At 39.5% G+C, this 18,643-nt stretch overlaps 1 protein-coding gene across 1 annotated transcript; it reads left to right on the plus strand.

Moving 5' to 3' along the window:
* The first annotated feature begins 13,572 nt into the window (after positions 1-13,572).
* Positions 13,573-16,758, plus strand: LOC104681797 (protocadherin beta-18). The gene has a single exon (XM_010388219.2). It carries the CDS (start codon positions 13,787-13,789, stop codon positions 16,151-16,153), a length of 2,367 nt encoding a protein of 788 aa, XP_010386521.2. The 5' UTR covers positions 13,573-13,786; the 3' UTR covers positions 16,154-16,758.
* Positions 16,759-18,643: the final 1,885 nt, after the last annotated feature.

Consider the following 18,643-nt stretch of genomic DNA (forward strand, 5'->3'; position numbering starts at 1 on the left):
TAACTACTTTTGTTGATAATCCTGTTGTGGAGGACGAGTCCTATAATGCTCTGGGCCTTGCTGTCACTCTTTAGTTTTCTTAATTTAATTTTATTTATTTATGTTTTTTGAGACAGGGTCTCATTCCATTGCCCTGGCTGGAATGCAGTGGCACTGTCATGGCTCAGTGCAGCCTTGACTTCCTGGGTTCAGGTGATTCTCCTGCCTCAGACTCCTGAGTAGCTGGGACCAGTGGCACAGGCGACCACAGCCCGGCTAACTCTTTTGTAATTTTTTTGTACAGATGGAATCTTGCTATGTTTTCCAGTCTGGTCTGGAACTCCTTGGCTCAAGCGATCTGCCCGCCTTAGCTAGTCTTTTGTCTTTGTTTTTTGAGATAAAGTCTCACTTTGTTGCCCAGGCTAGAGTGTAGTGGCAGGACCTTGGCTCACTGCAGCCTTGACATCCTGGGCTCAAGAAATCCTCCCGCTTCAGCCTACTAAACAGTTCAAACTACAGGCACCCGCCATGACGCCCAGTTAAATTTTTGTATATGTGGTAGAGATGGAATTTTGCCGTGTGGCCCAGGCTAGTCTGGATCTCCTGAACTCAAGTGATCCACCTGCTTTGGCCTCCCAAAGTGCTAGGATTACAGGCATGAGCCATTACACCCAGCCTAGTTTTCTTTAAATACACCCTATTTACTAGCTTAAATCTTGTATTGTTTATTTCTAAAGCAGAAAATAATTTAGGGTCTTATCCTGGGTAAAATAGCCTTCCATCAGATGAGTACAAAGCAAGAACGTCATAAGAAATTGAAATGAAGATTCAAACTGTTAAAGAAAACGATTTAGTTTCACTTTCCTATTAATTATTGAGTAAATATAAAATATCATTAATACTTTATGGCCTCTCTCAGATGCCTACGAAGAAGGAATGAGCAGGCATTTATGGTTTATAGATGCCTCATCATGTTACATATTATATCTCAACTCTAAAAGAAAGTTATATAGAAGATTATAGATAGAGATTTTGATAACTAGAAAGTAGTATGGATATAGGGCTAGTGTGCATATACGTTTTGAAATTGCTCTTACAAGATTAAATACTATTACAGACCAGATGATGTAGTAAAATGGAATTTCACTTGCCATTGTGAAATAAGTCAAACAAATTCCAATTTCCTTAGATTTTTTTTCCCTCTGTTTCATGCAATTTTCACTGATTTTATTTTTCATTTTAACAAGTAATTATTAGTTGTGTGGATTTCTTTAAATTGACATTTAAACAATAAAATCCTGGAAAGATGTTTGGGTCCCCTTTTTCCCTCAGAGTCATAAGAGGCAAAACTATGCTCCTGAAAGTCACTGCTAAAGTAAAAACTGAAGTAAGTAAAAACTAAAGAAAGAGAAGAAAGACTAGAATAAGAAAGTAGAAAAAAATGAAATGGAAAGAGAAATAAAAGTAGTGTATTTTTATCCTCAGTATTATCAATTATAAATGAAAATTTATAATAGCATTGAAACTATAATGTTTCTAGAAATTAGGCTAACAAAGAAGTCATAAAACTTTTATGGAAAAGTGAATGATGTCAATAAAACATTAAATGAAATAATTAAATGTCTGAATTAATTGAGACAGATGCTAGTTCCTTGATAGAAAAACTTAATAAAGATCTATGCTTCCCAAAATAATTTATAAATTCAATGCAATTCCAGTGAAATCTATCATAAGTAGTTAAGGATCTAAAAATGGTTTCTAATATTAATATAGAATATCAAGTTGCATGAAGAGCTAGGATAATTTTTAAAAAGAAATATGAGGGAATGCCTTATATTATAGATATTAGTATATACTACAAATATGAAGTAGGTAAATCTATCTGAATGATTTAGGAACAGACTCATAGACTACCAGATAGAATAGAATCCAGGGTCAGATCCTTTTATGTAAGACAACTTGGTCACAATAGAGGAGGTATCATAATAACTGGGGTTGGTGGAGAAGAGAGATTATTTAGCAAATGTTATTGGGGATATTGGCTCACTATATACAGAAACAAAATCCCTATCTCATGTTATATAAAAACAACCTTCATATGTATGTAATAGGTGAATTTGAAATATTTGAATTGGAAGAGATGAAATAAATCTAGGTAAAAAATATCCATATCATCTTAGTTTGGATTTGGATTTCTTAACAAGGCTTTAAAGTACAAAACAGAAAAATACAAACTGATGAATATTACTGCCTCCAAATTAAAGGATAGCACAGACAAACTAAAAGATGACAGTGAGAAGCCACCTGCAGTGTTTTAACTGACAAGATTAATATTTACATTATTCAAATAACTGTTGCAAACCAACAACAACAAAGCCAGAGAGACAATAGGATTTTTTAAGACAAAGGAAAAGGAAATTCAAAAAAAGGAAAAACAAAGTCTGAAAATAGCTTTAAATGAAGTTCAACCCTTTTAGTTGGTGAAACATACACTAAAATTAGTAAAGATGAGAGATTTGGATAATATCAAGTGGAATAATAGGAAATCACATGTAGAGCCTATTTAGAGACCTTTCTGATAGTATTTAGTAAAATTTAATATATATATATGTACTCTATAATTCAGCAATTTTATTGGAGTGTGTAAGCCAGAAAACTCTTACAGAGCTTTACAAAATGATGTATATAAGAATATTCATCTTGGGAAAATGAAGAATAGGACTCCACTTGCATATCTATCAGTAAAGCAATTGATAAAATGTGTAATATGTTAGTGAAGGATTATTATGCAGTGATCAAAAGGAGTTAGCTAGACATGTAATCACATGAATAAATCTCTTTTTTAAATTTATTTTTATTTTTTATTATACTTTAAGTTCTAGGGTACATGTGCTTAACGTGCAGGTTTGTTACATATGTATACTTGTGCCATGTTGGTGTGCTGCACCCATCAACTCGTCAGCACCCATCAATACATCATTTATATCATGTGTAACTCCCAATGCAACCCTCCCCCCTCCCCCCTCCCCATGATAGGTCCCGGTGTGTGATGTTCCCCTTCCCGAGTCCAAGTGATCTCATTGTTCAGTTCCCACCTATGAGTGAGAACATGCGGTGTTTGGTTTTCTCTTCTTGTGATAGTTTGCAAAGAATGATGGTTTCCAGCTGCATCCATGTCCCTACAAAGGACGCAAACTCATCCTTTTTTATGGCTGCATAGTATTCTATGGTGTATATGTGCCACATTTTCTTAATCCAGTCTGTCACAGATGGACATTTGGGTTGATTCCAAGTCTTTGCTATTGTGAATAGTGCCGCAATAAACATACGTGTGCATGTGTCTTTATAACAGCATGATTTATAATCCTTTGGGTATATACCCAGTAGTGGGATGGCTGGGTCATATGGTACACCTAGTTCTAGATCCTTGAGGAATTGCCATACTGTTTTCCATAATGGTTGAACTAGTTTACAATCCCACCAACAGTGTAAAAGTGTTCCTATTTCTCCACATCCTCTCCAACACCTGTTGTTTCCTGACTTTTTAATGATTGCCATTCTAACTGGTGTGAGATGGTATCTCATTGTGGTTTTGATTTGCATTTCTCTGATGGCCAGTGATGATGAGCATTTTTTCATGTGTCTGTTGGCTGTATGAATGTCTTCTTTTGAGAAATGTCTGTTCATATCCTTTGCCCACTTTTTGATGGGGTTGTTTGTTTTTTTCTTGTAGATTTGTTTGAGTTCTTTGTAGATTCTGGATATTAGCCCTTTGTCAGATGGGTAGATTGAAAAATTTTCTCCCATTCTGTGGGTTGCCTGTTCACTCTGATGGTAGTTTCTTTTGCTGTGCAGAAGCTCTTTAGTTTAATTAGATCCCATTTGTCAATTTTTGCTTTTGCTGCCGTTGCTTTTGGTGTTTTAGACATGAAGTCCTTGCCCATGCCTATGTCCTGAATGGTACTACCTAGGTTTTCTTCTAGGGTTTTTATGGTATTAGGTCTAACATTTAAGTCTCTAATCCATCTTGAATTAATCTTCGTATAACGAGTAACGAAAGGATCCAGTTTCAGCTTTCTACTTATGGCTAGCCAATTTTCCCAGCACCATTGATTAAATAGGGAATCCTTTCCCCATTTCTTGTTTCTCTCAGGTTTGTCAAAGATCAGATGGATGTAGATGTGTGGTATTATTTCTGAGAACTCTGTTCTGTTCCATTGGTCTATAGCTCTGTTTTGGTACCAGTACCATGCTGTTTTGGTTACTGTAGCCTTGTAGTATAGTTTGAAGTCAGGTAGCGTGACGCCTCCAGCTTTGTCCTTTTGACTTAGGATTGTCTTGGCAATGCGGGCTCTTTTTTGGTTCCATATGAATTTTAAAGCAGTTTTTTCCAATTCTGTGAAGAAACTCATTGGTAGCTTGATGGGGATGGCATTGAATCTATAAATAACTTTGGACAGTATGGCCATTTTCACAATATTGATTCTTCCTATCCATGAGCATGGTATGTTCTTCCATTTGTTTGTGTCCTCTTTTATTTCACTGAGCAGTGGTTTGTAGTTCTCCTTGAAGAGGTCCTTTACATCCCTTGTAAGTTGGATTCCTAGGTATTTTATTCTCTTTGAAGGAATTGTGAATGGAAGTTCACTCATGATTTGGCTCTCTGTTTCTCTGTTACTGCTGTATAAGAATGCTTGTGATTTTTGCACATTAATTTTGTATCCTGAGACTTTGCTGAAGTTGTTTATCAGCTTAAGGAGATTTTGGGCTGAGACAATGGAGTTTTCTAAATATACAATCATGTCATCTGCAAACAGGGACAATTTGACTTCTTCTTTTCCTAACTAAATATCCTTGATTTCTTTCTCTTGCCTGATTGCCCTAGCCAGAACTTCCAACACTATGTTGAACAGGAGTGGTGAGAGAGGGCATCCCTGTCTTGTGCCAGTTTTCAAAGGAAATTTTTCCAGTTTTTGCCCATTCAGTATGATATTAGCTGTGGGTTTGTCATAAATAGCTCTTATTATTTTGAGGTACGTTCCATCAATACCGAATTTATTGAGCGTTTTTAGCATGAAGGGCTGTTGAATTTTGTCAAAAGCCTTTTCTGCATCTATTGAGATAAGCATGTGGTTCTTGACTTTGGTTCTGTTTATATGCTGGATTATGTTTATTGATTTGCAAATGTTGAACCAGCCTTGCATCCCAGGGATGAAGCCCACTTGATCATGGTGGATAAGCTTTTTGACGTGCTGCTGAATCCGGTTTGCCAGTATTTTATTGAGGATTTTTGCATCGATATTCATCAGGGATATTGGTCTAAAATTCTCTTTTTTTGTTGTGTCTCTGCCAGGCTTTGGTATCAGGATGATGTTGGCCTCATAAAATGAGTTAGGGAGGATTCCTTCTTTTTCTATTGATTGGAATAGTTTCAGAAGAAATGGTACCAGCTCCTCCTTGTACTTCTGGTAGAATTCAGCTGTGAATCCATCTGGTCCTGGACTTTTTTTGGTTGGTAGGCTATTAATTATTGCCTCAATTTCAGAACCTGCTATTGGTCTATTCAGGGATTCAACTTCTTCCTGGTTTAGTCTTGGAAGAGTGTAAGTGTCCAGGAAATTATCCATTTCTTCTAGATTTTCTAGTTGATTTGCGTAGAGGTGTTTATAGTATTCTCTGATGGTAGTTTGTATTTCTGTGGGGTCAGTGGTGATATCCCCTTTATCATTTTTTATTGCATCTATTTGATTCCTCTCTCTTTTCTTCTTTATTAGTCTTGCTAGCGGTCTGTCAATTTTGTTGATCTTTTCAAAAAACCAACTCCTGGATTCATTGATTTTTTGGAGGGTTTTTTGTGTCTCTATCTCCTTCAGCTCTGCTCTGATCTTAGTTATTTCTTGCCTTCTGCTAGCTTTTGAATGTGTTTGCTCTTGCCACTCTAGTTCTTTTAATTGTGATGTTAGAGTGTCAATTTTAGATCTTTCCTGCTTTCTCTTGTGGGCATTTAGTGCTATAAATTTCCCTCTACACACTGCTTTAAATGTGTCCCAGAGATTCTGGTATGTTGTATCTTTGTTCTCATTGGTTTCAAAGAACATCTTTATTTCTGCCTTCATTTCGTTATGTACCCAGTAGTCATTCAGGAGCAGGTTGTTCAGTTTCCATGTAGTTGAGCGGTTTTGATTGAGTTTCTTAGTCCTGAGTTCTAGTTTGATTGCACTGTGGTCTGAGAGACAGTTTGTTATAATTTCTGTTCTTTTACATTTGCTGAGGAGTGCTTTACTTCCAATTATGTGGTCAATTTTGGAATAAGTGCAATGTGGTGCTGAGAAGAATGTATATTCTGTTGATTTGGGGTGAAGAGTTCTATAGATGTCTATTAGGTCCGCTTGGTGCAGAGATGAGTTCAATTCCTGGATATCCTTGTTAACTTTCTGTCTCGTTGATCTGTCTAATGTTGACAGTGGAGTGTTGAAGTCTCCCATTATTATTGTATGGGAGTCTAAGTCTCTTTGTAAGTCTCTAAGGACTTGCTTTATGAATCTGGGTGCTCCTGTATTGGGTGCATATATATTTAGGATAGTTAGCTCTTCTTGTTGAATTGATCCCTTTACCATTATGTAATGGCGTTCTTTGTCTCTTTTGATCTTTGATGGTTTAAAGTCTGTTTTATCAGAGACTAGTATTGCAACCCCTGCTTTTTTTTTGTTCTCCATTTGCTTGGTAGATCTTCCTCCATCCCTTTATTTTGAGCCTATGTATGTCTCTGCATGTGAGATGGGTCTCCTGAATACAGCAGACTGATGGGTCTTGACTCTTTATCCAGTTTGCCAGTCTGTGTCTTTTAATTGGAGCATTTAGTCCATTTACATTTAAGGTTAATATTGTTATGTGTGAACTTGATCCTGCCATTATGATATTAACTGGTTATTTTGCTCGTTAGTTGATGCAGTTTCTTCCTAGCCTCGATGGTCTTTACATTTTGGCATGTTTTTGCAATGGCTGGTACCGGTTGTTCCTTTCCATGTTTAGGGCTTCCTTCAGGGTCTCTTGTAAGGCAAGCCTGGTGGTGACAAAATCTCTAAGCATTTGCTTATCTGTAAAGGATTTTATTTCTCCTTCACTTATGAAACTTAGTTTGGCTGGATATGAAATTCTGGGTTTAAAATTCTTTTCTTTAAGAACGTTGAATATTGGCCCCCACTCTCTTCTGGCTTGTAGAGTTTCTGCCGAGAGATCTGCTGTTAGTCTGATGGGCTTCCCTTTGTGGGTAACCTGACCTTTCTCTCTGGCTGCCCTTAAGATTTTTTCCTTCATTTCAACTTTGGTGAATCTGGCAATTATGTGTCTTGGAGTTGCTCTTCTGGAGGAGTATCTTTGTGGCATTCTCTGTATTTCCTGAATTTGAATGTTGGCCTGCCCTACTAGGTTGGGGAAGTTCTCCTGGATGATGTCCTGAAGAGTGTTTTCCAACTTGGTTCCATTTTCCCCCTCACTTTCAGACACCCCAATCAGACGTAGATTTGGTCTTTTTACATAATCCCATACTTCTTGCAGGCTTTGTTCATTTCTTTTTCTTCTTTTTTCTTTTGGTTTCTTTTCTCACTTCATTTCATTCATTTGATCCTCAATTGCTGATACTTTCTTCCAGTTGATCGAGTTGGTTACTGAAGCTTGTGCATTTGTCATGTATTTCTCGTGTCATGGTTTTCATCTCTGTCATTTCGTTTATGACCTTCTCTGTATTAATTAGTCTAGCTGTCAATTCTTCCACTCTTTTTTCAAGATTTTTAGTTTCTTTGCGCTGGGTACGTAATTCCTCCTTTAGCTCTGAGAAGTTTGATGGACTGAAGCCTTCTTCTCTCATCTCGTCAAAGTCATTCTCTGACCAGCTTTGATCCGTTGCTGGCGATGGGCTGCGCTCCTTCGCAGGGGGAGATGCGCTCTTATTTTTTGAATTTCCAGCTTTTCTGCCCTGCTTTTTCCCCATCTTTGTGGTTTTATCTGTCTCTGGTCTTTGATGATGGTGACGTACTGATGGGGTTTTGGTATAGGTGTCCTTCCTGTTTGATAGTTTTCCTTCTGACAGTCAGGACCCTCAGCTATAGGTCTGTTGGAGATTGCTTGAGGTCCACTCCAGACCCTGTTTGCCTGGGTATCAGCAGCAGAGGTTGCAGAAGATAGAACATTGCTGAACAGCGAGTGTACCTGTCTGATTCTTACTTTGGAAGCTTCCTCTCAGGGGTGTACTCCACACTGTAAGGTGTGGGGTTTCAGACTGCCCCTAGTGGGGGATGTCTCCCAGTGAGGCTACTCAGGGGTCAGGGACCCACTTGAGCAGGCAGTCTGTCCCTTCTCAGATGTCAGCCCCCATGTTGGGAGATCCACTGCTCTCTTCAAAGCTGTCAGACAGAGTCGTTTGCGTCTGCAGAGGTTCTGCTGCTTTTTTGTTGTTGTTGTTTAGCTGTGCCCTGTCCCCAGAGGTGGAGTCTACAGAGACAGGCAGGTTTCCTTGAGCTGCTGTGAGCTCCACCCAGTTCCAGCTTCCCAGCAGCTTTGTTTACCTACTTAAGCCTCAGCAATGGTGGGCGCCCCTCCCCCAGCCTTGCTGCTGCCTTGCGGTTAGATGGCAGACTGCTGTGCTAGCAATGAGGGAGGCTCCGTGGCCGTGGGACCCTCCCGGCCAGGTGTGGGTATAATCTCCTGGTGTGCCCGTTTGCTTAAAGCGCAGTATTGGGGTGGGAGTTACCCGATTTTCCAGGTGTTGTGTGTCTCAGTTCCCCTGGCTAGGAAAGGGGATTCCCTTCCCCCTTGCGCTTCCCAGGTGAGGCGATGCCTCGCCCTGCTTCAGCTCTCGCTGGTCGGGCTGCAGCAGCTGACCAGTACCAATTGTCCGGCACTCCCTAGTGAGATGACCCCAGTACCTCAGTTGAAAATGCAGAAATCACCGGTCTTCTGTGTCGCTCGCGCTGGGAGTTGGAGACTGGAGCTGTTATTCGGCCATCTTGCTCCGCCCCCTCTACATGAATAAATCTCAAATGTTGTAAAAGAAAAAAGAGACAAAGATTTACAGTACAGTGATATACACAATATCTTATATTTATAGAAATATGCAAGTATATTAATACACATTATGAAGGGAGAGAAAAGAGAATATAGGAAAGCTATTTATGTATATATAGGGGAACAAGGGGTATAGAAAGAAGTTAGAATGAATACCAATGTAAATGACAGTTGTCTCTTCCAAGAGATTGTTTAAATTCATTATGTCATTGTTGAATTGATTTAGTATTGATCAGCTGAAGTTGTTTAAAAATACGTATTATTTCTGTTGCCTTCCAAAATAATCAGTTGCCCATAGAACATGAAAGCTAAGAGTTTACTTGTAATTTTTAGTTGCAACAATATCCCTGAGACTTTACATTTTTAACAAGGATGATAAAAATTATGTAGCACAATGACTTCACTGAAAACAATGAGCTATTAAGACATTAATACATTGTCAGGTTAGAGTTAATGTTAAAAAGAAACCCAGGGAGATAAGTCCAAAATCTACTTTTTCCTTGGGAATCCTGGAAAACGTGAACCTCTATTAATAAGCATGGACCCCTAAGAGCCAAACCCTTGGAGTGAGAGTAAACTGGAAATGCATGAGCCGTTGTGGGGAATTTCAGCCTTGAACTTGATTTTTAGCCTTGAACTTGATTTTTAGCCTTAAACTTGATTTAAGGTGATCATTGACAGGTAGTGCTCCAGGAACTGATAGAATCAAATGCAGATCTTTTTTTTTTTTTTTTTTTTTTTTTTTTTTTTTTTTTTTTTTTGAGACGGAGTCTGGCTCTGTCGCCCAGGCTGGAGTACGGTGGCCGGATCTCAGCTCACTGCAAGCTCCGCCTCCCAGGTTCACGCCATTCTCCTGCCTCCGCCTCCCAAGTAGCTGGGACTACAGGCGCCCGCCTCGTCGCCCGGCTAGTTTTTTGTATTCTTTAGTAGAGACGGGGTTTCACCATATTAGCCAGGATGGTCTCGATCTCCTGACCTTGTGATCTGCCCATCTCGGCCTCCCAAAGTGCTGGGATTACAGGCTTGAGCCACCGCACCCGGCCCAAATGCAGATCTTTAATGAAATCTGACTTCTTATAGTGAATGTGAATGTGACTTCTTATAGTTTTGAATGTTTGAATGTTTATTCACTCTAAGCCTCAAATCATTCATACAACTAGTTTTTTATGTTCTTAACATAAACAGTCGAAGATAAGTGCATACACAAGGGAACATGACACTATGAGTGACAGCCAGCAGAGAAAAGGAACATAAAAATAAACTTGCAAGCATTTCAAATATTGTAATTATCAGACACAGTCTATAATATGCTAGGTAATTTAATTGAAATAAAAGTTAAATTTGAAGGTGTACAGGGAAAAATATTATAAAATTTGACAGATAAGGAAACAAATAAAACTCCTAGAAATGAAAAACTATAATGATCAAAATTTTAAACCAACTAGAAAATTTAATAGAAAATTAGATACAGCTAAACAAGTAATTACTGAAGAGAAAGATAGACAAGGATATAATTTATCCAATATATAGGTCATGAAGCTGATAAGATGAAAAATACAGAAGAGAATATTAGAAACAGAGGACAAAGAAAAAAGCTTAACGTATATTTAACCAGAACCCAAGGAGATAAGAGAAAAATTGCATCAGAAGCAATAGTTAAAGAAATAATAATTTGAATTCTTCAAAATTGATGAAAACATCAATAAGCAGATTTAAGAGACCTAAATAAACCTAACAGGATAAGTTTAAAAAGATATTCATATCTAGAAACATTATATTGAAAGTTCAGAAAACCAAAGAAAAAGAGAAATCTTTTTTTCAAAAGCCATGGGAAGAGGACATTGAATCCTCAAACACATGACAGACTGACAGCTATGCTCCACGTTTCTCAACAGTAGCAATGGAAAATAATAGAAAGGTATCTTTAATGTACTGAATGAAGTTAGCAAACCTTTCTACCTAAATGATCTTTGCATGTAAGAGCTATTTTTTTTTTTTTTTTTTTTTTTTTGAGGCGGAGTCTTGCTCTGTCGCCCAGGCTGGAGTGCAGTGGCCGGATCTCAGCTCACTGCAAGCTCCGCCTCCCGGGTTCCCGCCATTCTCCTGCCTCAGCCTCCCAAGTAGCTGGGACTACAGGCGCCCGCCTCGTCACCCGGCTAGTTTTTTGTATTTTTAGTAGAGACGGGGTTTCACTGTGTTCGCCAGGATGGTCTCGATCTCCTGACCTTGTGATCCGCCCGTCTCGGCCTCCCAAAGTGCTGGGATTACAGGCTTGAGCCACCGCGCCCGGCTGCATGTAAGAGCTATTAAATGAGAGCATGAAATCAACTTGGTATCAGTTTAATTTTAAATTATTCCAGATGATAAGAAAGTAGTGTAAAGGCATTTCATCTCTTAAATGTGACTTCTTTTAATTTTCCTCTTTGCCCATCCCTTACAACAATTCTGAGTCCAATAGTTTGACCTACCTCTGTTTCTAGCCTTCTTCATCTCTAATAACACTCACTTCTACTATAGCCTAGTCACCTATAATCATGGCCTCTCTCTGGAGATGGTAGTCTCTGAAAACTACATCACGTCTGAAGTCACAAATTCAAATATACTTCTTTTAATCTGCAACATATTATCTTTCTTGAAGAGCTTTAATCACCATTTATGCCAATAAATCCCAAATGTGACTCTATAGCCCAAACATCTTTCCTCAACTACATTTATGTAATAGAAGCTAATTTATATAACTGTCTATATGGATGCTCAAACTCAACAGTTTTGAGTTAAAATTGTTCCCTTCCTCAAAACTAAATATACCTCCTCCAGTTCCATATCTGTTCCTCTTTCTTCTGCTCTTTCTGTGTTTATCGGTTAATAGACCCAACAGTCACTCAGTTGCCTAAGCCTGAAGACAAAGTACATTTACCTTCTTGCCTTTCTACCCCACTCCTTCCATGTTTATCAACATATCCCCTATTGTTTTATCATTCTAATGCAACCCCTTCACTGCATTTCTAGTTGAGGCCAATGTTTCCTCTTACTTGTATTATTGCAACCATTTGTAATCAATTTCTCACCTTTAATCTTATTCCTCTCTAATTTATTCTCAACTCTGAAACAGGATAATGTTTTTAAAAAGTAGAAACATAATCATGTCACTTTTCTGTTTTAATTATAATCCCTTTAATAACCCTACATTTCTACTGACGTAAAGTCCAAATGCCTTGACACGTTACAAAATATTTGCTTATCTTTCCAATTTCAACTCTTACCATTTCTCTCCTCTCGCTCTATGCCTTAGCCACATTGATTTTATTTTATTTCTTCCAAATATTTCTCTTTATTTGGATTTGCACAATCTTGTTTTTAGTTTTCCTGAACAATTTTACCCCATACCCAATTTGTGTTTAAAGTACTTCTACTAATTTTTAATGTATCAATTTAGAATATACTTTCTCCAGAAAAATCTGTCTTGTATTTCCAAATTCTGGTTAGATAACCATCATCTATGCCCTTGTAGTAGCATGAACTTTCTTTATCATGACATTCATTGTGCTCTATTTAAAATATGTGGTCATTTTTCTGTCTCCCTCTTGTGTGGCAGAAACTACATCTGTTTACCATTCTATCCCTGACACTTATGACCATTCCTTGCACAAAGTATATTCTTAATAACTATCTGCTAAACTAATTAATTAATAGATAGATAAACATATTTAGACTTATGACCATTCCTTGCACAAAGTATATTCTTAATAACTATCTGCTAAACTAATTAATTAATAGATAGATAAACATATTTAGAATTGTGCCTATGGAAAGCCTGGGTCTGCAAATGATGAAATTCAGCTTCACAACTACACTGAGGTCTAATTTGTTCACGTTTAAAAAAATGTTTAACTGGACTTGCTCTTACATTAAAAATCAGAAATGTTTTACTTTACTCACTACTTTTGAGCATTTATTTTCTACTCTTGCCAGCTAAGTCTCCTAGTGAGTATCCCTAAATAAATGGTACCATTTATGCAGCTCAAAATGTCCAACCTTTCCAAAGCAACTGTTTTCGTATACCAGGTTCATTTTCAAGTAGATGATCTCATTCCTCTTTTCTGAGTAGTTGTGGAGACAGCTAAGACCTCTAATTCTCATTTCCAATTTTCCTAAAAATCTCTTGCCTACAAAGTCAACTACATGTAAGAGTATTCTTCACTATCTTTAGTTGTTTAATATATTGTCTTCACAGAGAGATCATAACTTGTTTGAGGCAGGGGCTACATCTGAAATATGCTTCTTACATCTATACCACAGCTGTAGCAGATTGTGGCTGATGATGGAAAGGTAATAGCATCACATCACAAAAATGCAACTCGGAAAATAGGCATATAGGAGGAGAATATAATTTAAATTTATTGACAAACACTCAAGAAAAACTAATATTTTGTCTGAAACGTATTGGAATTTATCTAAAACCTGAAAATCTGCAGAGTCGCATGGTGGCGCTGCAGGATAAGATGGTGAAATTTTTGTAACAGCAGATGCTCTGGTTTCCCTTAACCATGGGAACTGAAAGCGCTGGGAAACCAGGAGAAAAGAGGCGCTTTCAAAAGGTAGGGCACCATCAACACCTTTGCAACAGGATTACGAGTTTCTAGATTCCCAAAGGTCCAGGCTGACAGGTGAGAGGAGCAACTTTAAGAGCTGCTAGAGACTGAGTTGAAACGTTTTCGCCAGACGGACGTTTGGCTAAGGAGCCATGGAGCCGGGAAAGGGAAGAGCTCAGCGGACAAGGCAAGTGCTGCTTTTCTTTGTTTTCCTGGGAGGGTCTTTGGTGTGTTCTGAGACCTGGAGCTATTCCACAGCAGAGGAAATGGAGGTCGGCACATTTATAGCCAACGTGGTGAAAGACATGGGTTTGGATGTGGAAGACCTGGTTGCACGGGGCGCCAGAGTCATCTTTGACGACTATAAACCTTATTTACGATTGGATCCACAAAACGGCGACTTGCTCTTAAATGAGCAGCTGGACCGGGAGGCACTTTGTGATCTCACAGAGCCTTGTATATTGCATTTCCAGGTGTTATTTGAAAATCCGTTGCAATTTTTTCGGGCTGAGCTTTTGGTCAAAGACATAAATGATCACACTCCCACGTTCCTAAATAATCATATACTTCTAAAAATCTCCGAAGGTACTACTCTAGGAACTTTATTCCAAATAGATAGTGCTCAGGACTTGGATGTGGGAAAGAATGGTGTTCAAAACTATACAATAAGTCCCAATCCCCATTTCCACCTTAAATTACGACATAGTGATGAGGGCAGAAAATATCCAGAGTTGGTACTGGACCAATCCCTGGATCGAGAAAAGGAGTCTGAGCTTAGTTTAACGCTAACAGCCTTGGATGGCGGGTCTCCGCCCAGGTCTGGGACTACACTGATTAATGTTGTGGTCCTGGACATCAATGACAATGCCCCTGAATTTGAGAAGCCAGTCTATGAAGTTCATGTACCTGAGAGCAGCCCTCTGGACTCCTTGATCATCAAAGTGTCTGCTACAGATTTAGATGCAGGAATAAATGGAGAACTGTCTTATTCATTTTCCCACGTCTCCAGAGATGTACGGAAAACATTTGAAATCCATCCAATTTCTGGCGAAGTCTATTTAAAAGCACCTCTAGATTTCGAGATTATTCAATCTTACATCATAAACATTCAGGCCATTGACGGTGGGAGCCTTTCTGGAAAATCAAACATTTTAGTTCGGGTTGTAGATGTGAATGACAACCCGCCAGAAATAGCCATGACATCTCTTACCAGCCCCATACCGGAAAACTCTTCACCTGAGATGGTGGTCGCTGTCTTCAGCATACGAGACCAAGACTCTGGAGACAATGGGAGAATGGTTTGCTCAATTCAGGACAACCTCCCCTTTGTCTTGAAGCCTACCTTCAAGAATTTTTACACTCTGGTAACAGAGCACCCACTGGACAGAGAGATCAGAAATGAATATAACATCACCATCACCGTGACCGACTTGGGGACACCCAGGCTGAAAACCGAGCACAACATAACCGTGCTGGTCTCCGACGTCAATGACAACGCCCCCGCCTTCACCCAAACCTCCTACACCCTGTTCGTCCGCGAGAACAACAGCCCCGCCCTGCACATCGGCAGCGTCAGCGCCACAGACAGAGACTCAGGCACCAACGCCCAGGTCACCTACTCGCTGCTGCCGCCCCAGGACCCGCACCTGCCCCTCCCCTCCCTGGTCTCCATCAACGCAGACAACGGCCACCTGTTCGCCCTCAGGTCGCTGGACTACGAGGCCCTGCAGGCCTTCGAGTTCCGCGTGGGAGCCAAAGACCACGGGTCCCCGGCGCTGAGCAGCGAGGCGCTGGTGCGCGTGCTGGTGCTGGACGCCAACGACAACTCGCCCTTCGTGCTGTACCCACCGCAGAACGGCTCCGCGCCCTGCACCGAGCTGGTGCCCCGGGCGGCCGAGCCGGGCTACCTGGTGACCAAGGTGGTGGCGGTGGACGGCGACTCGGGTCAGAACGCCTGGCTGTCGTACCAGCTGCTCAAGGCCACGGAGCCCGGGCTGTTCGGCGTGTGGGCGCACAATGGCGAGGTGCGCACTGCCAGGCTGCTGAGTGAGCGGGACGCGGCCAAGCACAGGCTGGTGGTGCTGGTCAAGGACAATGGCGAGCCTCCGCGCTCGGCCACCGCCACGCTACACGTACTCCTGGTGGACGGCTTCTCCCAGCCCTACCTGCCTCTCCCTGAGGCGGCCCCGGCCCAGGCCCGGGCCGACTCGCTCACCATCTACCTGGTGGTGGCGTTGGCCTCGGTGTCTTCGCTGTTCCTCTTGTCGGTGCTCCTGTTCGTGGCGGTGCGGCTGTGCAGGAGAAGCAGGGCGGCCTCGGTGGGCCGCTGCTCGGTGCCCGAGGGTCCCTTTCCAGGGCATCTGGTGGACGTGAGCGGCACCGGGACCCTGTCCCAGAGCTACCAGTACGAGGTGTGTCTGACGGGAGGCTCCGGGACAAATGAGTTCAAGTTCCTGAAGCCGATAATTCCCAATCTGCTGCCCCAGGACAGCGAAATGGAGAAAGCCCCACCTTTCTGAATGGCATGGAATTCAATTAGGGATCTGATTATGATGCAGAACTTTTAGAATGAGTCTATTTCTTTGAAATCTTTTTGTTATGTAGAGTTTTTCATTTTGGGTAACTGCATTTTATTCAAGAGTTTTCAGAAGTTACAAGAATTTAAGACTATTTTTTGTTGTTTTAATAGTGAAAAAATTGAGAGAGCTGGAATTTGCTTAGTCATTGTTTTGAAATACAACCTCAAATAATATGTTCACATACACATTATTTTCCCTTCAAGTTTAATTGCACACTGGGCTCATTCGTATTTTCTGAGTGTTCTGACTGTGGATCCTCTAACCAAAGCAGTTTTTATATGATTGAGAATATTATTATAGAGGTAAATGCATGATATTAATAAAAATAATTGCTTGTTATCTGGTTAGGTTGGTTTCTAAGATATTATCTAATTTAGGTTTCTTTTTTTAAAACCTATAATCTTTTCATTCTACTTTTCTGGCAAACATTGCAGAGAATTTTTCCTGTACTGAGGGTTTTTTTTTTTTCCATAATTATGTGTGAACCATATATATGCTAGTAGATGTTGTTTTATTTAAATATATTCAAAACCTTGTTTGAATTAAGATGTATATATCCAGCTCACGATCCTTTCTTGTCTGAGAACTTCTCTATACTACCTAAGAGAGGTGATCACTAGTGTGATGCTTATTCCATTGCAGGCCTTCTTTTCTTACACGCCCCCCTCCCCCCATATATTTTTTTAAGAGGTGGGGTCTTGCCATGTCACATGGGCTAGTCTTGAACTTCTGGGCTCTAGTGATCCTACCACATCAGCTTCCCAAAGTATTGGGATTATAGGCAAGAGCCCTGATCACTTTTTATTGGTCCTGTGATAGATTCCTAATTTAAGCTGGAATAGCTACATTCTCCAAACCCCTAAATTTGTGATTGAGGTATAGTTCATCTACTTTTTCCTCTTGAATAAATGTTGAACGTGTGCTGAGGTAGCCATGTTTATAAGTTTTCTAGATAGGGAGAAAAAGAGGGAGAGAAAATGGAAGGAAAGTAAAAGTGGAAAGGAATAAGAGTGGAGGAGGCAGAAGCCTAGAAAACAGTAGAGACTAAAATAGCTACTTAGTTCTAGACCTGTCCACCTAAGTTCAGTTCCTCCTAAGTCTCCAATGTCTTATTGCCCTTGGGTTCTACAGTAAGACTCCATTGCTAATAGTAAAATTCCTTTGTTTAACCTATCTTGAAGTGGGATTTCTTGAAATCAGAAGAGACTTGAAAGGTATGTACAACCTTGAGTACTCAATTAGATTACCTACCACGAAACCCTGGTCTTTTATTGCATGCTTCTAATGTTAACTTAATGAATGAAATACAATATGTACAAGCCTAGAGATAACAAATCTATACTAGAGGCTTATGTAACAAAATTTAAATTTGTAAATAATTTATGAGGTCTTTCAACAGATAAATGCTGCAAAGGGCTTTATGAAATGTCTCATTAACTTAACTTTCCCTCCATTATTTTATATGTCCCAGGATTACTTTTAAATAATACTTTTAGTTTAAATAATAATAATAACACTAAAATTGTTAAGTTTTGGGTTTCTGTACCTTTTCTCAGGATCATCATACCTTCCTTAGCAGACTCCTTCTTTTAAAAATTACTTGTTAAGCTCAGTGTGAACAAAATTATTTTTCTCATGTAATGTAAAATCTTCTTGCTCCACAAATAATCCCAATTTATAGATCATATGGATTGACTCATGATTTCAGTTATAGTAATAAACATTTAATTAATATACCCTATTGCTAGAAAACCTCATGAAAAAATTTAAGTTTCTGCCAAACCTAGGAGCTAAGATCTTAGAAAGGAGAAACTTTATCCAAGAGAAGAAAGATGGGAATGAAAAACTAACTTCGATCCATTAGGTTACTGACATAGGTACAAGCTTCTATCCCATTAATATTAAAAAATGCATAGACATTCAGGACACATTTTCTTCACATAATAGTGAATTTGGATCCATGACCAATATATTTCTATAAGGAAAATTGTCCATCAGATTTTGACTGTGACTGGCATGTTCTCATATTTTGAAAGTTTAATCAAATTTGTTTGTATAGAAGAAAACATTCTAAAGTAGAATGTTGATTTGAGCTATTTATACCTTAAGAGAAACCAATATAAACCACAATTCTTACATTTGGCTCATCCTTAGTTTTCTCAGTTAGCTAGGTAGTTAGAATGCCAGAACACATAATAGTGTCTATTATTTAAACATTGTGAGTAAAACATTGGTTAAAGTTGGCACAGTTGGGAAGACCCCCAAGTCTCCTCCCCAAAAATGTTTTCTCTTTCCTTAGAAGTAAGAATTTCAGTTCCATGCTAGGGTTTCAGGATTCCAATGAATCCACAAGAGATATATGATTGCTTACTAAAAATCAGTTGAGATCTTCTCCAGTTGGGAATATGCTTAACGTGCTATTTCAGGTGA

Source organism: Rhinopithecus roxellana, chromosome 3 (genome assembly GCF_007565055.1).
Source record: "Rhinopithecus roxellana isolate Shanxi Qingling chromosome 3, ASM756505v1, whole genome shotgun sequence".
NCBI lineage: Eukaryota > Metazoa > Chordata > Mammalia > Primates > Cercopithecidae > Rhinopithecus > Rhinopithecus roxellana.

Excerpts from the sequence above, each read along its gene's own strand:
- LOC104681797 (XM_010388219.2), top strand. The coding sequence starts at position 13,787 with ATGGAGCCGGGAAAGGGAAGAGCTCAGCGGACAAGGCAAGTGCTGCTT.